Here is a 22621-nt window from a genome sequence, read left to right on the forward strand (position 1 = left end):
GGTGCCTGCCCCATCCTCCTCCCGAGGTACCGCTGCCCAGCCCCCGCCCTGCATAGGACACAGCTGACGGGGTGGGCAGAGCAGGAGGTCACATTCTGGGGTTAGAAGGGGCCCGGGAGACAAGGATTCTTCATATAAAAAGGTAAAGGTCTACTAAAAAAAAATCCAAAAATATGAAAGTCTATCTCAACCCCCCCAAGGCTTATAAAAACAATAAAGCTAAAAATAACCAAAGGTCCCTTGTACACCCCCGAGAGCAGGGAAGGGACCAGGCACTGCTGGTGAGAGTCACAGTGGCAAACCCCGTGGTGGGCACGGGACGGGCAGAAGCACCAAACACGGACCAGATGGGCCGAGGGAAGAGACTAGACATGGCCCCTGCTGTGCACTCTACATGACATCCACAAAGAACTCACTGGGGTTGCCCATGGCCATGTGGAAGCTTTGGCGGCTCGCTGTCAGTTCAGGGGGCACAGAGCCCAGGTCTCTGACCGGAGGGGCCCCCGGGGGCTGCACAGCTGGAGGAATGGGGGGTGGAAGCGGGGGCATCACGACCACCATCATGGGGTTGTAGGGGAGGGCTGTCCCCGGGGGCGGTGCATAGGGATGGAGCCCAGGCTGGGCTCGGAGATTGGGCGCACCCCCTGATGAGCCTCTGGAAGGTGGAGGGCCCCCATCAGCCCCGCTAGGATCCCCGCCCCGCCGGAGGCTGCCCCCGCGGCTGGAGGGCTCGGACTCACTGCCACTGCCCGACTTGGACTCAGGGGCCCGCTCCTCTGGCCTCCCTGTACGCCCTGCCCCCCCCGTCACTTCGCGTTGACCCACTGCTCCGGCTCCCTGTGGGGGTGGAGGAGATGAGGCCACCTGAGTCTGGGCCTAGCATCCCTTGGCCGCCCCAGCCCCTACCCCAGCCTCTCCTCCCTGGTCCCCCAGGGCTGTCCCCAGGCTCCAGCGGTGCTGGCATGGAACAGTGACTTACCCTCGCTGTGTTGGCTGCTGGCACTGCCGCCCCCGTAGGTGTAGGACGAGAGCTCGTGGTAGGGCGGTGGCTGGGGGCTGTATGGGTGCGGGGCCGGGTACTGGTAGGAGAAAGTAGGCAGCAGGGGCCAGGGGGTGGCCCCGGGCAGAGGAGCCAAGGTGTCCTGGTCCGACGCCCCACTGGAGCCGTCGTTGTCATTCAGGGACAGGTTGACGAGATCTGAGAAGCAAGGACAGGAGACTGGGAGTCACTGCTTTGAGAGAACCATCCAATCCACGAGGGGGACGAAGAAGAGGGCCACCACAGTCAGGGCAGAGCTCGCCCAGGGCCACCAGTCCCACATGCTCTCGTGAGACTCAGGAAGACACGGCCTGCCCCCAGCCCCAAGCCCGGCGCAAGCTCGTCCACAGAACACGGCTCGGTGTCAGCAGCCAGGGCAGGGCCTCACGCAGAACACATGCTGCACAACTGTCCACGGCGGCCCTGGCTGGCTTCTGGGCTAGGGGTGCGGCCGGAGGGGCAGGACGAGGCGGGAGGAGCCCCGCTCTGGGGGCCAGGACTCACAGCTCTCGCAGCCGCCGCTGAGGTCCCCGAAAACGTAATAGCACTGCTCGGAGAAGGTGATCTTGTTCACGGTGTGTCGGATAAGGCCGGCCTTGAGCAGCCCACTAGCATACTTGCGGGCCTCCCGCCGCTCAGGGAAGCCTTCCACGTGATGGTAGAGCCAGTCGACCACGTCCGAGCCTGGGGGAACCCACAGCAGAGAAGCTCAGGTTCTCCTCCCCGCCTCCCGCCTCACCCCTGCCGGGCCCGTCCCCAGCAGGGCCCGCCCCCACCTGCCCAGGACCTAACCGTACCAAGAAAGGCGTTAGGAATAGTGATCTTGAGCCACATGCGGTCCCGAACTTCCAGCCCAGACTCCGGGGCTGCCATGGCCTTGGTCACAGAAGCCATGTCCGTGTGGACGGAGAGACCCCGGCCCTCGCAGCCTGTTAGAGAAGAAACGAGGGATCAGAGGTAGGGCCCATGGCCGAGGTGTGGCAGGCCACAGCACCGGCAAGAGGCCTTCCACGGCGGGGGGGCGGGGGGTGAAGTGGGCTGGGGGCTCACCCTCAGGCAGGGAGGAGCCCGATGTCATGGTGCTCATGGATGAGGAGCCCGGATAGGCTGGGAAGGTGCCCGTCAGCGCAGCAGAGTGGGACACCCAGGCAGCGGGGTCGATGGGCTGGATGGGCTCATCTGCGACAGAGAAGCCCCCGTGATGACGGTTTCCCCGCTGCTCCCATCCCACCCCTGCCCCGTCCCTCCCCCACCCCTTCCTGTTGCCTGGAGGCCCAACCCCAGCTCCCCCATCTCCTGCCCCTGCAGCACTCACTTCGAGGAAGAGTAAAGTAGGCCTGGGGAGAGGGATCCCAGCACTTGGCCACCGTCAGCACGATGGGGCTGTAGGTAAGGGAGCAGCAGTCATGCAGGGGTGGTACAGGGTGGCGGCCACAGATGGGGCTGGGCTGCAGGACTGAGGTGAGGAGGCCCCAGTGCAGGGGACCCACTGCCACGGACACCTCTGGAAACACTGCTGACACACGCGAGAAAGCACACGCGGCCCGGGGCCCTGGGGAACCCATCCAGGAGGCAGGAGGCTGAGCCCTGCCCTTTAAGGACGGGGACAGACACGCGTACACACGCGCAGGTGCACGCGGGGCTGAGACCACGCACGCATGGACCCAGAGCGGACAAACCAAGGCAGGGCAGCATCCCCTCCTCACGCAGGGAGAACCGGCGAGGGGCCCTTGGAGGGCTTTGCAGCTCCGAGCTCCCAATCCGGGTGGGGGTCATGCAGGCACCCCCTTGCCCCGTGGGTGTTCGTCACGGTCCACGGTGCTGCCCCCACTCTGCGGGCCAGCAGCTCACCCTGGCTTGTGCACGATGTCCCGCAGCACCCGCACCGCGTCGTCGTTGCTCATGTTCTCAAAGTTCATGTCGTTTACCTGGAAGCCGGGCCAGTGGGCTCAGAGGTGCCCCTGGCAGCCACCCCACTGCCCACAGCCCACACCCCGCGGCCGCCGCGCACCCCACCTGCAGTAGCATGTCGCCCGGCTCGATGCGCCCGTCTGCCGCCACGGCGCCACCCTTCATGATGGAGCCGATGTAGATGCCGCCATCGCCCCGCTCGTTGCTCTGGCCCACGATGGAGATACCCAGGAAGTTGTACTTCTCTGCAGAGGGAGTGCGTGCGATGAGGGGAAGCCTGCCCAGCACGCGCCCCCCCCGGGCACCGCGCCCTGCACCCCCGCGTACCCATGTTCAAGGTGACCGTGATGATGTTGAGAGACATGGTGGAGTCGGTGACGCTGCTGAAGGAGGAGGCCTGTGGGGGACATGGGGAAGGAGCGAGGCTGCCTCCAGCGGCCCACGGACCACCCCAGAGTCTCACTTCCTGTGCCCCTGTGCCCCCTAAGCCAGGGCCCCTACTTCTCCAAGGTCCAGCAGCCCCGGGAGCACCCCCTCACCCTCTCCAGGCGGGGTGGCCGCTGTTTCCTCCGCCGCCGGTGGCGCTTGAGGAGGCGGGAGGCACTGCTCTGCTCCGTGGAGCTGCTGAACCTGTCAGGAGGTCGGCAATGGGGGCTCGTGGGCAGAGGTCATCGCGGGGCAAGGCAGAGAGATGGGAGGCAAGGCGGGGACGTGGGAAGAGAGGGGGCGGGGGCATACCTGCTCATAGTGTCCTCCTCGTCGGAGTCCCCCAGGCTGGTGCTCTCCAGCTCACTGGTCATTAGGGTCGAGGAGCTCTCGTACCCAGCCAGGTGGCGCTCCAGCCGTGAGGGGCCACTGGGCCTGTGGCCCCCCGCTGCGTGCAACCAGGAACCTCAGGAACACAGGCCTCATGCCACTTACCTTCATCACAGCTCAGGCCCAACCCCAGGCCTACCCAGCTCCCCGTGGACCCGACCCTTGGGGCCTGCCCCCCTCACCGCCATGCTCACTGCTGTCTCTCCTGCGAGGCCGTTCCCGCCGCAGAGACACAACCGACTCTGTTTCTGTCTCAGGCTCCAGGTTTTCCCGGCTGCTGGACACATTGGGGCTGGGTGGGCAGAGATGCATCAGAGGAACAGGACTTCACGTCTTCAACTTCTCCCCAGCGAGGGGCGCTTGAGGCACCCCCTCACCTCCTTCCCCTGGACTCAAGAATCCCAAAGACTCACTGGAAGGACGGAGGCCTGGAGTCCCCAATGCCACTGGTCCTCTCCGGAGGCACAGTGGGTAACGGTGCAGGGGGCGGTGCCAGTTCTGTCCGGGGCTCGTGGGCTGGGGGAGTCATCTCAGGTTGGGGGTTATCTGACGACACTAGCTGGAGAGATGCCATGACCAAAACCGGCTCAACCAGGAAGGCAGGCATCCAAGATGAGAGAAAGGGAAGGGACTGGGGGACAGGACCAGGTCTGAGCGAGCACAGGGCCAGTGAAAGGCCCAGAAAAGGCAAGAGCAAGCAGTAGGAGCTCCAGAAGGAGGTGAGGAGCTCCGGCTGGCTCTCCAAGCGGGTGAGGCAGCAAGGAGCCAAGGCCTCCAGCTCCGGGCCAGGGGGCAGGGGGCAGGCAAGGCTCAGAGGAGCCTGGAGATGTGGGAGGGACGGGGCGCTCACCCAGGACACCACCCTTCCATTGAAGCAGGGAAGGCGGGCGTTGTCATCTGAAATCTCCTCCTTCACCACTCTGCCAAGAGACAGCATAGAGGCCAGTGAGAACGGCCTAGGGCCCCTCACGTGCACCCCATTCAAGGCTCCTCCCGATACCTCGTCCAGATCAAGGACATTGACTTTCCCGCAGCCTGACCAAGTTCTCGTCCCTGACGCCAAAATGCTTCTTTGCTCTCACACCTGGGGAGTCTCCAGATTCACCCCCTTCCTCCTCCCCCTCTCCCCAACCCATCCTCCGGTTTTGACGCTGCTCCAAAGATTTCCTTGGGTCTAATTCAAACCTCTCACTCCAATGTCAGAGGCCGGCCCATCCCCTCCGGTGACCGCAGCTGCCCCAAATGTATGTTTAACCTTAGGAGCCCCGTGGGCACGTCCCCCAACCTCCAGCCTGCTCCTCACACGCCATCCGCGAAGCCTTGGGTCTGAGATCTGTAGTCTCCTACTTTCCTTAGTTTCCCCCATCTCACTCCCAGAAGACCATCCAAATGTGCCACTACCTTTCCCCACATAAAAATACCCGTTACAGAGAAGACTGGTACTTCCTCGCCAGGCTGAGCCCTCCCAAGGACAGGTGAAGCCCGGCTTCCCATTCCCCTGTGACTCATCTGGCACAGAATTCTATACTAAGAAGCCCAGCCTTGGGGTCATCTCTCCCACAGGTTCCCTGGGATGGACGGCACTTGTCCCTTCTTCTCAGCCACCATGGACAACGCTGGACACCTGTTCTGTTCAGCACTGTATCCTGGTCACATGGCAAGGAACCTAATGCTTGGTGAGTATGGCCAGCTATCTGTTGAGTAAACATATGAACTATGCAACTCCTCGCCCTAAACAGATTCACTCTCTCATACACACACATCCTTGCCTCCAAATTAGGACAACCTGTCTGATTAACCCTTTAGCCTAACATGAATCCAGAAGCCTGAGTATGTGATGACTTAAACCCATTTGTTATCAATGGGGCAACTCGGCCCCAATGACGACCACCACTCCACGTCAATATAACACAGTACTCTTTGCCACGTGAACCAGTCTCAGCGTAACCTAGTCTGGCAAATTATTCCACTCTGTGTGACCTCATTTACAGACTAGTCACATCAATACTAGTCACAATTATAACTCACCAAAAAATCACTGCGCATCGCTTACCTGGACTAACCTTTTTCCACTACCTGTGTCCATTTCCCGTATTATGCCGCTAACAAACAGAAAAACCTCGATCTAACTCCCACGTAATCCCTAAGACAGTCCCGCTTTCCCAATGTCCAGCAATCTTTTTAGTAGAGGCCACTCCGTCTGCTATCCTCGAACCCGGACTGTCCTGGTCTAACTCAGCCTGCCTTCAAGTGCTGAGGCGGGCTACCTGGAGGGCTCAGGTCAAAAACTATAAATGCATTTATTACTTAAAGTCCTAATCTACCCCAAAATGACCCAAATTACCCCAGAACAGAGCAATATGTTTTAGCAACACCCTAGAGTGTCCCCTCATGCAGCTGTCTGCACCAATGCAGACCAGATTAACCCAATAGGGCTGTCTGCTCCTCTACAGACTGTCTCCATAGAAATTAGGCCGCAGCAGAAACTCAGATCAACCAATCCAACCCTGTAGAGATCAGAACGGCCGAAGTTTTTCCAGGAGAGCCCGGTCTGCTCCAAAGCAGGCTAGACCATCCCCATACACCATCCTCTGCACTAGTAGGGACCAGAGCGTCCCCAGACAATCCCGCCTGCTGTAATAGATCCCAGAACATCCCAAGTTATCCCGACACGGTTCAATCTACATCAGTGGATTCCGTAACCCTCGCAGAGCCCGTGTGCTACAGCACTGCTCCGAAGACACCGAGCCATCCAGAATATCCCCAAATCAACCAGGGTGCCCCCACCCTATTCCGGTAACGTCTAATCTTCCCAGTCTGGTTTGGCATAGCACGGTGCGTCGTCCTACCGCTCCGTGAGCCCCAATCTGTCCAATATAACCTTGCCCGTCCTAGGATACCCAATCTACCGCCAGCCTAATGCCCTCTGCTGCACCGGCGCCCCGCAAAAACCAGCAAGGCCCGGAGCAGACCTGGGCCCCACCATGGAGCCCCATCCACCCTAGCACAGCCCCCGTCGGTGCCAGCCTAGGCCTCGCGCTCACCCGAAATCCTGATCCATAGACTTGAAAAAGTACTTAGCGCCCGCGGGCCGCTGCAGGACGCTTTTGAAATCGCCGAGGGTTATGCGCTCGGCGGGCACGGGGATCTTCACCAGGTAGGGAGTCTCCTCCTCGTCCAGGTGGTAAATCACCTTCGTCTCCCCGACACCACCGCCCCCCGCGCCGCTGCCCGCCATGGTCTCGCCCGCGCGCTCCCGGGCTCCGCCGCCCACCCAGGGGGCTAAGCGCCCCCGCCGCGCCTGCGCACACCCGCACCCCGCCGCGCGAGCGCCCACAGAACCCGCCGGGCACAGGAGAGCTGCAAAAGGGAAGGGGGCGGGGCCCCAGCGGGGTGGCGGCCGACGGAACAGGGGGGCGGGCCGTGAGGATCGACCCGAAGCCGCTGACCGGGCCGCCGCCGCCGCCGCCGCCGCCGCCGCGCGCCACCGCCACCGACGTCGCGGGCGCCCTTCAGCACCCCGCCCACCTCTCCTTATGTCACGTGGTCCGAGTCGGCCCGCCCCGGTCACGTGACTCCCCGGGTCACGTGACCGGCCCGGCTCCTCCCAGCGCCGCCACCACGTGACCGTTGCTTTCAGCAACGGTCTCCAAACCCTCAACGGCCCCGCCCCCAAATGTGTCCCCACCCGCGTCCTCCCGGTACCCCCGCGAAGCTGGCCCGGGCCCTAGGGGGCTGGCCACCGGCTCCCACCCCCGCTCTGCTCCGCTCGGGCGGGGAGCTCCAAGTAACGCGGATTCCCCTGGAGCGTGCGTGTTGGGGGGTACGGGCTGGGGGAAACGGGGTTCCTTGGCCGGGGGCGCGGTGGGAGCAGGCCAGCTGCGGCCGCGAGGCTGGGGGGGGCCCGGGGAGAGGCGCAGAGCCCGGCCGTTTTCCGCTCGGACTCGAGGTGGGCTTTGGTCTTCCTGCCGGCCTGTCCACCGCCTCCCTCCTAAGCAGGACAGTCAGTGAGGGCTAGAAACACAAAGAGCCCACTCCGCTTTATTTACAACACGCAGGCTGTCTGTACAAACAGCTGGCCGCTAATATTAAAAACACGAGGTGAGCGATGGGATCGTCACCTTTCTGTTTTCCTTCCTCCCTCGGCCAGACCCTGGTTGGTACTCCGCCTCTGAGCTGCCCTGCCCGAAAGGGGAAGTCCAAAATTAAAAATACAACCGGTGTAGAATAAATGGGGAGATAAAAGAAAAGAGGAGGAAGGGGAGTGCTCTATTTACACTAGAGTTTTATAGACAACTGTCCCATTCCACCCCAGCTCCAACCCTGGCCCAGAAAGTGAGGGGAAGCAGGTCTTAAGGGACAGAAATTAAGTGTCTAGGGACCCAGACAGCCTCCCACCCCCAGCTGTAATGGGTCCATGTTCAAGTCCACAAGGTGGGAAGGAAAGGTTAAGGTTGGAACGTGAGACACTCATTTCCAAACGAGCCTCCCTTGGGAATTCCTGCCTTGAAGTGGGACAACAGCCAAGCTCCGGGGAAAGGCCCAGGACCCTGAGGCTCAGTTCCCAAGTCACGTTGTCATTTGAAGTCCCAGCCTGGAGACGGCGGTGTCAGGGCTCTCCGGATTTGGGAGGCCCCCCTACCCGCCGGGCCTCCGGCCGCAGTTCCTTGCATTTCTGGCAGTAAAAGAAGTCGGGGACATTGGTCTTCTTGATCTTAGCACAGGAGAGGTGGATCCAGGTCCCACACAGGCTGCACTCAATCATGGGCCGCCCCGCAAAGGGCTTTCGGCAGTAACATGTGATCAGGTCCCATGAGTCATCACCTGGGGAAAGAAGGTCTGGTTGGTGTTCTGCCTGAGCTCTTGGGTCCACAAGCGCAAGCCCATCCTCCCAGCCTACCCTGGGCCTCCGCAGACCTCTCACCTGATTCTACCATGATGTCTTCATCCATGACCCGCATCTCGCCCTCACTGGAGCTGGCATCTCCATCCTGGCTCGTCTCAGTGCTGCCCACTTCCTTGCTCTCGCTGTCAGTGGGAGGGGCTCCTTCCGGATGCACTGCGGCAGGGGGCCTAGGAGCCTCAGGGGGTGTTGGCAGCACCGGGGCTGGGGCTTCACCCCCTACCACTGCTGCCATGTCATCCTCCTCCTCCTCTTCCTCTTCTTCCTCCTCCTCTTCAGAGTCTGTATCACTGGGGGGGGCCCGGGGAGGCCCAGGAGGTGGGAGTCTGTCCCCCCGATCTGCCTTTTTCAACTTCCGTTTCTTGCTTTTCTTAATTCGAGACCTCTTTTCCCCATCCCCAGGAGCGGGCCGAGGCCTCCGAAGCACCCCAAAGCCAGCCCCGCCTCCCGGCCCCAGCTTTCGGTTCTTTCGGTCCTTCTTTCGAGGAGGTTGGGAGAGGTCCCCCTGGGAAAGGGGTACTGGGGTGAGAGCAGCAGGGGGCCGGGAGGCGTGTGTCAGGGATGTGGGGGACAGTGGAGATGCCATTTTGGGCCCATCTAGATCAAAGAGAGAGTCCTTGAGCTTCATCTTCTCAAGCAGGGTTGCGCTGTCAGGGGCCTGCAGGCGAGAGAAAGTGGACCTCGGGGGTCCTGGTTGAGTGGGACCTGACTGAGCCGCCCTTCTCTTGGATGATTTTGCTTTCTTAACAAAGGTCTGGATGGTTCGGAGGTCTGAGGGGGCCGAGTCCCAGCCGTCACTGTCTGCCGCACTCTCACCGCGCAATGGAGAGCTGGAGCCAGAGGCTGGCCAGTCACTTTCCTTGAAAAAGGGGAGAGACCAGGGTCAGTAGGCGGCCTGGTGACATCTCAGCCCCTCTACGAGCTCAGCTTAAAAGCCAAGAACAAGATCTACCCCGAAATATCCTGCCCAGACCACCCAAAGTCACTACACTCAAAACTGCCCCTCTGCAATTCCCCTGAGAATCTCCTCTTGAAAACCTCCCTGTTGTCTCCGCCCTCACCTTCTGGCCATCTCCCCAGTCCCACCTGCCTTACAGCACCATCCCCCCCAGACCAGACCCGATTTATCTGTTTCCTCAAATGCACTGAGATGAATCTTCCACGAACACCCCCAGGCCATTCACTGCGTTCAAGCCACCCCAAGGCACTAGTTCCCCCACCGGTTTCCAATCTCCAGGCTCTTGCCCGTCCCATCTGATAGGCTTCTCCAGTAAAGTAGCGCAGTCCCCTCTGTCCCCCCGCCCTTCTAGGTCTAGGACCGCCTCCCCCAAGCTAGTTGTCCGTTCTCCACTCCCTACCTCTTTGCTAGGGGGGATGTAACCGGCATAGGCCAAGACGAAACTGCAGAATTTGTTGAAATCCTCAATGGTTCTCCGGCGCTTCTCTGGTGGCTGAAAGGAAGGAAACCTGTATCGCAAGGAATTTAGGAGGGGCATTCCCGAAGGCACAGTCCCTGCAGTGAAGGGTCTAGAAAAGGCAGGGGAGCAGGCCCAGGGAAAGAGGGCAGAGGGAGGGCATCAGGCAGTAACCCCAGGCTGCAAAGGGAAGGGAAGGCTCACCTGAGTTTCTGGCTTCAGGGTCGGGGGTGGATCTGTGGAAGCAGTAAAAGCTGAGTCAAGGCCCCACCTCTCAATCTCGGAGGTCCCAAGCGACCCCCCGCTTTCCTCAGGTCCCCCAGCCAGGCCAGCAGGTCCCCAGCTGTGCGGGACCCGCCCCTGCTGCCCCTTCCGCCCTGCGAGGGGCGGAGCCAGGGCGCGGCGCCCTCTCAGGCCTCGCTATAGCGCTCCCCTTCCCCCCACCGGAGGCCTGGCGCCCCGCCCCCCCCCACTCACGGTTTCTCTAGACTCCAGTCTACTCGATCTCTTGGCGCCCCACCCCGCCATACCGCTCCCCGGACCGAGCTCGGGCGGCCGCCTGCCCCTGTCCTTCACACGCGCCCAGTGCCCCGAGTTCCTCCCTGGTCGCGATCTACCGCCCGGGGCCCTCCGAGACCGCGCTCGCAGCCCGCCGGCCCCCGGGGTCCAGGATGACCACGCCGAACCGCTCCCCGCCCTCCGGCCCCTTCTACTCGAGCACGAGGCCCGGCGCGCCCCTCACCCCCACCCTGAACACACACAGGCACACACAGCCAACGCCACTCCGCGGCCGGGACAGACCAGAGAGCGCTAACCCGGACGCGGCCCCACCTGCCCCCCCCCATACCGCGCTCCCCACAATTTCGCCGTCCCTCCGCCCCCATCCGGGGCCTTGGCCCCTCCCCGTCTCGAGCTCCTCGGGCTCCCCGCCGGGGCCCCGGGCCCAGTTCCGAGCCCTCCAGCCACCGCCCCCCCCCCACCCCCGTACTCACCACCAAGTGACTAGGCTGCGGACCTCTAAACTCTAGCCCCCCCGCCACCGGCTACTCTCTCCCTCTACGGCAACCCCCGCTGCTGCCGCTGCTACCCCCCTCACCCTCCGCAACTCCCAGGCTCTAGCCCTCGCCGACCAACACCCCCCCCACGCAACTCGCCGGTCCCCCCCCCCCCCCCACCCCGCCCCACCGCCCCTACAACTACCCGGCTCGCCTCGCTTCCCAGCGCTCTCTCCCCACAACTGCCCGCCCTGTACAGGTCTCTCCACCGCAGACAATACCCAGACCCCCTCTTCTCCCCACAACTATCTGCCCACCCCTCCAACAATCACCGGGCCATCTCCGGCGGCAACTACCCGGAGCTCCACCGTCACAAACTCCCCCACCCGGCGAACTACCGGGCTCCTCACTCAGTCCTCTCCTACATCCTCCCTCCTCAACAACTCTCCGGCTTCCAGACTCCCCCAGCCTCCCAGCCTCAGGGCCCCAACGTGCTGGAGGCCCTTTCGGCCCCTAACCCCCCGAGCTCCGGGGCTCCAGCTCCCACTCCCCACCCCCCCACACACATTTAACGACGTCTGATCTCCAACTACCCCCAGCCCAGTCTTCCACTCCTCTTTCACCAAGATCCCTCAACTCGTCTCTCTCCCACCTCCGGGTGCAGGCCCCCGACCCCCTCCCCGCGCTCCCCCGCTGGGCTCCGGGGCTCGACCTCCAAGTTTGCCAATTGATTGCTCGCCCGCCCCCCCCACCGGCTCAGCGCTCCGTGCCGGTCGAGAGCTCACCTTCGGGACTGGGCTCCGCCATGGCTTCCAGCATCGCCCCCTCCCCTCCTCCCGGTCCGGCTCCCCCCTCCCCTGAGCCGGGGGATCCCGGTGCCGCCTCCGGTGCTCGGTGCTCCTACTGCCTCGCTCCACAGAGGTGTCTGCCTCGGCCCGGTTATGACTCCAGTCCGCTAGCCGCTGCCGCCACCTCCCTCTACCCCTGCCTCCCGCACTCCCGGGCCGGGCCCCCTCCCCCCGCGCCGCCGGCCGCCTGCTCCCTCCTCCTCCTCCTCTCCTCACTCCTCCCTCCCTCCTCCTCCTCTCTCCCCCCTCCCTTCGCGGGCGCCGACGCGCAATGCATCAAGGGACTTGTAGTCCGTCCGGCGACCGCGGAAAGGGGACCGCATAGGCCTCCGGAACTTCAGTTCCCAGCAAGCCGAGGAAGGGCGCAGGCGCACTAAACCGCTCCCCTCCCCCGGGGAGTGGCGGGGAGATTGGGAGCAGAGGGTAGAGCAGAAGAGCGCGCGCAGGTTCCTGGGAAATGTAGGCTGGGCGGGACTAAGAAAGAAGGAAAAGAAGGGATTAGAACTCTCGGCCACCATACTGCCTCTTTCTGCGGCTTTTCTCCCCCCGGGGGACCGCCCCACTTCCGGCCAGACGAAGAAGTGGTTGCTGGGGGATGAAGTTCTCCGGATGATAATGGCTCCCTCCTCCCCGTCTTCTCCCTCCTTCGAGTTCCACCCACCCGCGCGAAGTCTGGTCAAGTGAGATGCAACCGAGGACAGAGTCCTCTGACCAGTTCCCACGCACGATAACCTCTTCCTTAATCCAAGGGCTGTAACAAACTTGGATGCATTTCTCTGAAGAAGGTATTTTCAAACTTTCTCCCCAGGAACCCAAGGTAAAAAAACCAAACCATGTATTTTTTCACATGGGGACCCGTAAGACACGTCTGTAAAACTTTAAGTTTGACGAAATGACACTCGGAGTATTCCATAGCAACAAAAACGCTTTTTTCCCCCCTCAAGGAAAAACTCAACATCAACAGAATAAACCAAATTACTCTCCCTCCAACCTCCACTTTCCCCACCAAAGGACAACTAAAAAAGGAAAAGGGGGCGGGAAGCAACACAAAGCAAAATCCAGTTCAGCTTGGTGGTTTCCTCTTTATTGATGTGCCTCCTACCTTCCCCCCACAATTTCAGTCCCTTCCATCTACCCCCAAAAAAGAAGGTAGTGAAAGGAAGGGAATGTTGGGGTTCTGAGCCCTTGGGCAGTTAGAAAGGGAACAGAAACCAAAACAATCACTGGGTGGGGGTGACAGAGATTGACAACCGAGAAGTCTAAAGCAGAGTGGGAAAGCTGGTAAGAGAAAGGGGAGAGAGGAGAGGTCTGAGAGGCCACCTCCCCCGGAGCCCTCCGGCTAAGAAGGGCTGGAGGAGAGCCTCAAACTTTAGGAAGTGCAGGTCCTGAAGAAGGGAGGTGGTGGTTGAGCCCAGAGGAGGAGTAGGTCAGGGAAGGGGGGCCACCTCTTTGTAGAATGAGACCCCCCCACCTCAGGGGCAGCAGCTTTGCAGACCGTAGACACTTTCATCACTGTAGGCGATGTACAGAAAGAAGTCTTCTTCGTGGTGCTCCTGGGGTGGAGGCAGAAAAGGCTGACTGGGCTGTAGCTACCTGAACCACCCACTTCCCAGACCCATTCTTCACAAGCCCCTTCCTCTGAAGAGCCCCCAAACCCTCGGGCCCTGGCCCACTCCCTCACTTGCTCCAGGACTGAGCAGCCAAGCCTATTAGCCCTAGCAGCAGTCCTGGGCAAAAAGATCTCAACTGTTCTCTGATGCCCTGGGGGAGGGGGACTGGAGAAGAGGGAGGATCAGAACCACAGCTAGGGCTCACTGTTTCCTCCCTCCTCTCTACTCCTACTTGTCCAAACCTTCAACCCGGAACTACCCCAAAATCTTGAAGTCAAAGATAAAACTGAGAGATAAACAAGGTGCTTCTCTAAGAACTGCTGACCTGAAACTCTTTTCCCCTCAAGCTCTTCCCACGCCTCTCCAAAGTCTCGACCCCTCCCGCCGCCATACCTGGTATAGCTGACCCATTGTGGCACTGGTGGGTGGAATGACATTGTTGACAAAGAAAAACAAGGCATCCTCAGCTCGGAGATGAATTCGCTTCCGGATCAAGAAGTAGAACTGACCAACTGCCAAAGAGAGAAGGTATGACAAAGTCCCAGAGGTCCCAAATGGCCTCAAACAACAGTCACCGTGCGGAGCCTCTTCCCGCAGAGACTGCACTCCCACCCGCAGGAAAGCAAACCCGGACCTTGGGACAGGACCGCACCTGTGAGATCAGAAGGCACCAGGTATTTCTTTTTGTCCAGGTCTCCTATCCGAGCTTTAGGAGCCTTTTCTACTATCACCTGATAAAGAGAAGATGAAAATTAAGAAACACTGAGGGGACAGCCGCACAGTTACACCTGTCAGGAACTCAAGTAACAAAATTCTAAGCACCCAAGCCCACCCGACTCGTCTCTCTTTGTCTCCGAACACGCGGAGCAGCCTCGAGTCGAGATCATGACCCCACTGCGTCGGACTCACCTAAACATCCACGATAGCCCAGCAGGGCGTCCTAATAAACAACTCTCTTAACCAGGCAGGGATGACTCGTCTGGGCGGACTAGAGCGTCCATCCCAAGAACCCAGCTACCTGAGGGGGGATGGCCATGTGCAGCTCAGGCTGTCAACCTCCCTGCAGCCTACCACACCGCTCCCCGCGTCTCTCCCTGCCAGCCACGTCCCCTCACCCCCAGCTCGTCCGCTGCCCCACTCCGTTCAACCGCGGGTCACAGCCACAGCAGCTTCGGGCCCGCTCCCAACCCAGCTACCGCCCGGCAGCCCGATGCCCGCGCTGCGCGGCCGGACCCCAACCCCGGGCTGTGGCGTCAGAGCCAGCGCCCCGCGCCCTCGGCCCTGGCTACGGTCCTCACCGGAACCCGGTCCGGGTATTTCTTTCGGATCTTCTCGCCCTCAGAGCGGCGTTTCTCGAACGGATGCTCCTCTTTATACACGAACTTCATCCTCCCGGGAACCGGGCTGGACCGGGCTGGGCTGCGGGAACCCGGGGGGGGGGCCGGGACGGGGGGCGGCGGCGACGGCGGCGACGCGCGGGCGGACTCAGCGGAGCGATCCCGAGACTTGCGCCACTTCCCTATTCACCAACCCCGCCCCCGACCGTGCGGGGCCGCCCCGCCTGCTAGGTTACGCCACTAGCGCAGCGGCCCGGACGCCGCCAGCGTAGCACCGCCTACGGACGGCCCCCTTCACGCCGCCTGCGTAGTCGCTTTGGAACCAACTTGTGGACTACGCAAGCGACGTAGCGAAGGTGGTTAGCTTGTGCTATGCTCGAAAATAACTGAAAACCCACACTCCGACCTTCCCCCAGCGAGCTAGAGACCCATAGGGTTAGGAGCTGCTAATTATAACGGGAGGCTTGGTTCTCCCGAAGTTCTTTTCGGAAACGAGATGAGAGGAGGGAGGATGGGGGAGGCAGAGGTAATTATGAGCCTAGCTATTCACGAAACGCGCTGGTACGCCGAAGGCGGGCGCTGACACCAAAACAAAGTAGTGCCCAAACGGGAGAGCTGGGTCTCCGGAAGGAAAGGAGGGCAGAAACGAAACACCTGTCCGGTGAAGCGCACACAACGCTTAGGTTCCAAGGAGAAGTGGCAATAGGGGCCGAGAGGAGGTCCGAAAGGCAGGGACTACGTCGGCGCGGAGGAACACCTCCAGGCCCGTGCCGGCAAAAAATCATGTGATCTCGGAGAAGGGCGGAGCGTCACGTGGCGGCCGCGGGAAGTAGAGCCGGCTGCGGGGAGGGAGGGGCGCCGAGACGGGGGAGGGGGAGGGGGCGGAGCCGGCGGGAGGCGGGCGCGGGCCGAGGGCTGAGGCTCCCGCCGCCTGCGGGCAGCGGCCGCCGACTGCCGGCCCAGTCCACGTCGGTGCCCCGGCGTCCCGCCTCTCCGGTTTCTGGTCCAACTTTCTCCTCCCTTCGTACCGCTGTGTCCTACTGCCCCGCCCCTTAAGTTCCCTCGGGACTGACAGCTGTCCTTTCACTCCCCAGCAGGACACCCATCCTGTGGCCAAGTCCCTTCCCGCCAAACGGTCTGAGGTCAAGGTTCCTGCTCCTTCCCCCAAAGCCAACAGCACCTCTCCCCGAACCTCGTCCCTGCTGCAGTCTTTCTCCACCCGCCCCACCCCCGGCCCCGCCCCGCCAGGGGACAGGGTGGATGTGAACAAAGGCTCCTCCCCTCATTTCCCAACCCGGAGAGAAGGACCTAGGGCAGCTTCGGTTTCCAAAGTTATAATGCATGGTTTAAAAGAGAGGAAAGAAAAAAAGAGAGAAAGAGAGAGAAAGCTGGTTACAGGTCTGAGGGAATCTAGGAAGAAGGGAAAATAGAGGGAAAAGGTGGGGGGGACACGTTGGGGGAAAATCCAGTGGCCCAAAAATCCCAGTTTCCCACCCACAGCCCAGCCCTTGGAGTGAAGAATTAGATCAGTTTTGTACAAGAGTTTTTAAAAAATCAAATCACAACAAAGCTGGCTTGGCTTTTCTTTGAGCCTCGCGGTTACCGAATGTCTGTCTGTCATTCTGGCCAGTCCCGTCTCTCCACCAGACATCGGCTCTCCTAGGCCTCCGCTTATGTCCCAGTCTGGGGTTTCCAGGGAGTGCGAACGCGAAGTTAGAGTGAGGCTGCTTCAGAGTCTGGCCCACGTGTCCATCCAGACTCCATGCGGAGTGCAGGGCTCCCAGGGCAGAGAGGGGCGGGAATGGCAGACCCTGCCCACACAGTCCTCACCACTGGACAGGGCGTCAGACGGCATCCCGAGGGCTCACCCTCCCTTCCCCCCCACCCCGACTCAGGTGGAGGGGGAGCAGCTGTCACCAGAGCCTGTGTTGGTGAAGGTTTCGGCTCAGCACAGAACGAACATCCGCGGTGAACCTGGGACGACAATAACTTGAGTTGGCGGCGCCCTCAGAGTGGATACCCTCACAACACTGGTGTCAGGCGGCCTCATGGGAGATGGGGGGCCGGAAATTATCACCATTTTCACATGAAACTGAGGTCCAATGTGCCCAAAAACCCACTGGCTAAAAGCGATGAGCTTTACTGTAAGGAGTCCTGGGTTCAAAAGCTAAGTTCTTAAGGGAAAAGAGGTAAATGAGTCAAACAGGACACATTTTTATTCCCTCTTGGGATTCCCCCACCTCCTTTCATCAGAGATCTAAGTGTCTGACTTCCCTTACCTGAGCGCATCCAGCATCGGAAGCAAGTTGAGAAGGGCAGTATCACTGGGGTCACTGAACCACGATTTGATGGGGATGGCGTTGTCTAGGGCGGGTCAGATGGATGCACGTGAGAATAAACAAAGTTCAAGAGACAGGCTGATTTTTCTAGCTAGGGTGGGGATCATTCCCTTAAAACATGTTCCTCTCCTGACCCACCCAAACCCAGCAACCTAAGTAAAACCTTCCTCATTCAGCCTCCAAAAGGAAAATCAACTTTTAATCACCGTATCTCATGGGAGCATGTGGCTTCTAGACCACTGTGTCAGGGAAGCAAATGTGGGGGGAGCAGCCCGATCTATGAAACGGACGTGTGGGGGAGGGGCACCATCTCAGGAGCAAGGGAAACACCTCGCATCCTGACCCACAGTAAACCAGGAATCCCAGCTCCAGGCTTTCCGAATCCCTCCTCAAAACCACTTCCCAGTCTGCCAGACCCGCCTCCTCGTCCTGTACCTGGGTGGCTCCTGTAAGCCCCTGGGGAGTTATCCAGGATCACGATGCTGGAGAGGTCGCTGTGGACCACAGAGAGGTCCTTGATGTAGCTGCCCAGTTCCAAAGTGCAGTGCTGGAAGGTAGGGCGAGCTGGGCATCAAGGGGAGACCCGTCTCCCCCATGACCATGGCCCGGTCCCCACGACGCCCGGGGTGGCTAACTCCCACCAAGGGGGTGATGCCGCACGCCTCCCCTGGCCCCCCCAGAGGGTCCCACTCCAGGACAGAGCCCTGCGTGCGGGGCCACGCCTTACCTGTCTGTAGTATCTGCGCTTGAGAATGCTCCTGCTGTTGTCTAGTTTGTCGGCCACCGCAGAGCCGTAGATCTCCATGCTGGCTGTGAACACCACCAGCTCGTACCACTGACTCACCTGAAATTGAGGAGGGGAGAGGGAGGTGTCGGTTCTAGACACTCGGTTCTCTTTCACTAGGACTCCAGCCCAGTCCCGCGGGCCTCTCTAAATTCTGAAGGCCCCCACGCTCCGAGTCTTGGGCACCGCACGCCGTTAAGACACAAAGCTGCATGAACAGACGATCAGGCAGCCACGGAAGGACAGAATTACATCCGCACAGCACGCGAACCCAAGCTCCCGGAAGCCATCCAAGCTCTCACTGTCCCACAACCTCCCCTCTCCAAAACCGCCTGCACCCCTTTCTCTTCGGCCCCTACTTCCTGTGAGCCATCTGATTCCCCAGAACCCTAAAACCATTCCTTCCTCACAGAGTTCCCCTTAGTTTCTGCGAACTCACCACTTCTAAGAAAAAGTCCACGTGGGGCCTCTTATGTACAAAAAACCGGACGGGATGTTTGTCTATGACCACCTGTGGAGCAACAGGGAAGGGCGGGGGTGTCCTGAGCACCAGAGCACAGGCTGAAAGGACACTCGCACCCTCCCACTGCCCACTCCCCTCCTTCAGGGTGCCACTGGTGCCAGAGGACGGGCGCAGGGACCAGACGCTCTGGGACTGGGAAAGGAAGTCCGGGTCGGAGCGGAGCAACAGACAGGACCATCCCATTGCTTCCCATCCCGCACACACCTTAAGGATGAAGTCAGGAGGCGTTCCAGGCCGGACGGTGGGCCTCAGCACCCCATCGTGATGGGAGTGGATAAGCGTCTCATCCAGATCCAGCACCAGGATCTTCCTCTTGACCTGACCTGAACCACAACGCGAGGGGTCAACCTCCAGCCCACACCTTGAACCCTACCACACCTTCCAGGGGTCTTCCCAGCCAGCATACTCACCTAGCCGATTCCGGGACACAGGAGATAAGGGGAGGATATCATATCGAACAGTCTGATACTGAATTACCTAAAAATAGCGAAGGAGGGGATGGAACCCTCGTCAAGGAGATCATGCCAAGGAACACTTGCTGTGTGCTGGGCATCGTGCAAGTCAATGAGGGCTATTTCACTGAACCCTCCAAACCCTCGTAGGAGTAACATAAGACAAACAACATCATCATCTCTATTTAAACACGGAAAAGCCCAAGGCTTAGGCGGGACCATGTATCTTATTTGGTCGTCTGTCCCCCCCACCCCCCGTTAGAGTGGAAACTCGGCGAGAGCATGCGTGTCGTCTCCATCACGCCTGTCCTCTGAGAACTCTGTCACAGGACGGCCGGTTGGTATCAGGGTCAATGTGGTGGGGGTACGAGGATCGCACCCATGCCGTCGGACCCCAGCCCCCACTCTCTTGGCTAGGACACTGTCGTGCTATGCCACAACAGAGCAATGCATGGCCCTTCGCACATCCACCCCAAGGTTCCTTTGTCACGACTCCCATCACCTCCCTTTGGGACCCGAGAGCGGCAGATTCCTTCATGGGCTGAGAGGAAGAGTCAGGGGAGGAGGTCCTTGGGTACCTAAGGGGAAGGCAGGATGAGGGAATCTAGGGGTTGTCAGGTCAGCTAAGTTCCCCTGGCTGGGGGCCACCAGACCTATTTTAACCAGCCACCTGTCCGCTTCTGTCTCTACCAGCCAAATCACAAGTGGCACAGGACCTCAGGCCTCTGACCTGCCTCCTTATTCCGGAACCCAGGGCAGGGTGCACAGCACTGCAAAGCCCCATCTGCCAGCATGACGGATGGGGTGTTGGGAAGGCTGGGGTGAAGTAAGGGCCGTGAGGGAGGTGAGGAAGGGACAAGGACGTCACCACCTCAACCTTCCAGCTTCTCCAGGGCTCCCCTAGAGGCTCCTATTTCTAGCACCCAGATCTCCCTCACCCAAGCCTGGCCATCCCTTCCTCTGCTCTCCTCTGCTCAGCACAGACAGATGCCCTGCTGTCCATCCCCAGGCCCCAGCCTCAACTGAACGAGGCAACCCCCTTACAAACCACGGGGCCCTCTCCCCCTAATGCCAAGGCATCTGCCCTTTTCTCCCTGGGCCGGGATGAGGGCCGCAATGGGGGCCGCGACAGCTCGGGTGTCCTGCCCTGCTATCTCGGGTTGCACATGCTGGGCATGAAGGGAATGCTCTGAGCATCTGCCAGAAAGGGTGTGGGGGTGGGGGGAGACACCAGATTGGAAGGGAAGACAAAAGGCTGCAGGGTCGGCGCTGCCCAGAGGAGACCAATTTTGCAAGTAACTAGCACCTGGATAAGCACCCAGAACAGAAATTTGGTGGGAAGGGGCTGGGCTCGGAGCAAGGCCAGGCAGAGAGCACAGCAGTTAATGTAAGAAGAAAACCCAAGGAGCTAGCCCCATACACATCGCAGCATTTCCGACCCCAAGTTCTTCTTGGCTGTTAAGGGGTTTCAAGGAAACAGCCCTGCCTACAACTATGACCACCCAGAAACAATCCTCACCCTCAAGTCAGGAAGTGATAGAGGAGACACCAAATTCAAGGCCAGGCCCACTCCCCCAAGTCAGTAAGTCAACCGCCACTGCCACCTCCCCGGCCACCACCCAGGGCTCTCTGGAAATTGTCCGGCCGAAGCAGGCCCTAGCTGCTTTTATTCTGCCAAGTTTTATTGAGGGATGCCAAAGAGGACAGAGCAGAGAACTTCTGCACCTCGGTGTACTAAACCCTCCCCAGACTCCTTTCAGAGGACTCTCCCCAGTGGCGAGAACACAGGAGCACATTCACTACATGATAGTGGGCTCTGGCTGGAGCTTTGACCTTGGGGAAAAGCTCAGGGGGAGGGAACCCAGAGATACCGGGGTACTTCACTGCCCACAGTGTCCCTCACCATGCTGGGGTCTCCCGGGGAAGCAAGCGTGCCCTCCAGCGCACGTCCAGCACTGACAGGCACCCGTCTTCCCAGAGAGACACCCGAACTTTCACGGGCTCCCTTCCCTCCAGCCCGATGTGAAAGCATCTCTCTTGGTCCCAGGGTCTTGACAAAACCGGATACCCACACGAGTTTCCAGGGCCTTTCTGGAGGAGTCCCCTTAATGTGACCCGCCGCGGTTTCTCCTCACACCCCAGGCTTCCCCTGAGTTCCCCTCCTCGTTGGTCACACACGCTTTCCCACCCACCCCTACCCTTGACACATAACCCGGGCTCTTCCCTGGTAGGAGACCTAACGCACGGAGGGTCTTCCACAAGCCCACGTCGGCAGGGTTGGTGCCATCAAACAGGTGTTCCCTCCTTTCGGTTTCTCTAACAACTCCGGTTTCCTAAACGGCGCCCCACCCACCACCCTGGCCCCCAAAAGTTGACAAACCCTGTCCCCGACAAGCACCCCCATCTCCGTTCTACTACAAGGGTCTCCCCCACTCCCCATTCCGCCCCAGGCCCAGCGAAGGGTGCCCCAGGTCTCTAACGGGAAGAGCCGCCCCGGGGACTCCGTTCCGAAGCCCAAACAGAGGCCCGACACTTTGCGAAAACCCGTGAGCACCGCTGACAGAGCTTCCCACCACCACCAGCGCCCACCGCAGCTCACCGTGCGGATCTGCCTCCGCAAAAGGTAAATGAAGAAGCTCCAGAGCTTGGCGGCGAAGGCCACGAACGTGCGCAGCCCCAGCAGACACTGCGTCCGCATCATTCCGATGACCCCGGCACCGCCGGCCCCGGGGCCCCCGCGGCCCAGCTCCGCCAGCCCCCCGGGGGCAGCCCCCCGCCGCCGGGAGGGGGAACGGGGGCCCCGAGTGGCAGGAAAGGCTGCAGAGAGGGGCGCGGAGCGGGCGGCTCAGAAAGCCACCCCCGGCGAGGGGAAAGCCCAGCGGAACCGGGAGCTGGGGGACAGGCGTGGGCAGCCCGCGGGGGCCCACATGGGCGGGGAGTGGCACCGACGGCTTCGCGGAGGTTGCGGGCCCAGACAGGTCAGGCTAGGACGGGGTCCTCCGAGACCGGGAGGGAAGGGGATGGAGAATTGGGGGAGGGGGCAGTGGGGGAGGGGACCGGGGAGAAGGGAGGGAGGGAGAAGGGAGGGGGAGGGGAAGGGGGAAGTGGAGGGTGGCCCGCTGCGCAGGCGCGCTAGGGGGCTGCCCGCGGGAAAGGGCGGGCGGGGGCCGCGGCGGGCGGAGGGCCGCGGCAGCGGAGAACGGGCCGCTGAGCGAAGGAGCGGGGAAGGAGGGGGAGGGGGAGCCGGAGGGCGCGGACGGCTAGGCCGAAGCGGCCTCCCCCTCCCCGAAGTCGGGGGTGCCTTAGCCGCTGGGGAGCGGGGCTGCAGCCTCTGCAGCTGGATTTCCCACTCTGACAGGCGCCATTTTACCGCCCTACGGGCTCCCTCCTCCTTTCTTCCCCCCTCTTCTTCCCCTCTGACACTACTTCCGGTGGTGACGTGTATTCGCTTCACCCGGACTAAAGTTCCCCCTCCTCGGTCTAAGGGGGCGGGTGAGGAAAAAGAAGTGAGCTCCCCGCGAGGCCGCAGTACCGCGCAACCGCGGAAGGCGGGGGCGGGGCGGGGCCTGGGAGTGAACAGGCCCCGCCTTGAGCGGCGTGGGCGGGGCGGAATGACGTTCCTCGCGGCCGAGGTTGGGCCGTCGGACGG

The 22621-nt window shown here is 61.1% G+C and overlaps 4 protein-coding genes across 7 annotated transcripts; all 4 read right to left on the reverse strand.

The window, feature by feature from the left end:
• Positions 1 to 4: 4 nt before the first annotated feature.
• Positions 5 to 7177, reverse strand: LOC111161117 (dishevelled segment polarity protein 2). Its single transcript, XM_022524606.1, is given in 16 exon segments — positions 5 to 804; positions 806 to 837; positions 980 to 1198; positions 1544 to 1723; positions 1837 to 1968; positions 2090 to 2218; positions 2355 to 2422; positions 2891 to 2967; positions 3056 to 3195; positions 3278 to 3347; positions 3490 to 3580; positions 3689 to 3824; positions 3949 to 4058; positions 4180 to 4325; positions 4617 to 4686; positions 6811 to 7177. Coding segments are annotated over 16 exon segments (2208 nt in total). The 5' UTR covers positions 7005 to 7177; the 3' UTR covers positions 5 to 390.
• A 604-nt stretch (positions 7178 to 7781) lies between these two features.
• On the reverse strand, positions 7782 to 12089 carry LOC111161118 (PHD finger protein 23). 2 transcript variants are annotated; one of them, XM_022524607.1, is made up of 5 exons: positions 11865 to 12089; positions 10289 to 10320; positions 10028 to 10120; positions 8691 to 9528; positions 7782 to 8590 (listed from the first exon to the last, which is right to left on the reverse strand). In XM_022524607.1, exons 1-5 carry the CDS (start codon positions 11896 to 11898, stop codon positions 8376 to 8378), a joined length of 1212 nt encoding a protein of 403 aa, XP_022380315.1. In that variant the 5' UTR covers positions 11899 to 12089; the 3' UTR covers positions 7782 to 8375. The 2 variants fall into 2 exon arrangements, with proteins under 2 accessions (XP_022380315.1, XP_022380316.1); XM_022524608.1 differs by having other exon boundaries at positions 8691 to 9327; positions 11865 to 12083.
• An 895-nt stretch (positions 12090 to 12984) lies between these two features.
• On the reverse strand, positions 12985 to 15045 carry LOC111161123 (GABA type A receptor-associated protein). Of its 3 annotated transcripts, XM_022524615.1 has the most exons (5): positions 14836 to 15007; positions 14190 to 14268; positions 14047 to 14049; positions 13931 to 13955; positions 12985 to 13480 (listed from the first exon to the last, which is right to left on the reverse strand). In XM_022524615.1, exons 1-5 carry the CDS (start codon positions 14923 to 14925, stop codon positions 13297 to 13299), a joined length of 381 nt encoding a protein of 126 aa, XP_022380323.1. In that variant the 5' UTR covers positions 14926 to 15007; the 3' UTR covers positions 12985 to 13296. The 3 variants fall into 3 exon arrangements, 2 of the variants coding, with proteins under 2 accessions (XP_022380323.1, XP_022380324.1); XM_022524616.1 differs by having other exon boundaries at positions 13931 to 14049; positions 14836 to 15045; XR_002641524.1 differs by lacking the exon at positions 14836 to 15007 and adding an exon at positions 14609 to 14715 and having other exon boundaries at positions 13469 to 13480; positions 13931 to 14049.
• Positions 15046 to 16199: 1154 nt separating this feature from the next.
• LOC111161121 (CTD nuclear envelope phosphatase 1) lies at positions 16200 to 22005 on the reverse strand. The gene is made up of 8 exons (XM_022524610.1): positions 21572 to 22005; positions 18931 to 18997; positions 18725 to 18843; positions 18437 to 18508; positions 17941 to 18057; positions 17649 to 17760; positions 17154 to 17238; positions 16200 to 16848 (listed from the first exon to the last, which is right to left on the reverse strand). The coding sequence occupies exons 1-8, from the start codon at positions 21671 to 21673 to the stop codon at positions 16788 to 16790; spliced, it is 735 nt and encodes a 244-aa protein (XP_022380318.1). The 5' UTR covers positions 21674 to 22005; the 3' UTR covers positions 16200 to 16787.
• Positions 22006 to 22621: the final 616 nt, after the last annotated feature.

This window comes from Enhydra lutris, unplaced genomic scaffold, assembly GCF_002288905.1.
Source record: "Enhydra lutris kenyoni isolate GAN:26980312 unplaced genomic scaffold, ASM228890v2 scaffoldscaffold82, whole genome shotgun sequence".
Taxonomy (NCBI): Eukaryota; Metazoa; Chordata; class Mammalia; order Carnivora; family Mustelidae; genus Enhydra; species Enhydra lutris.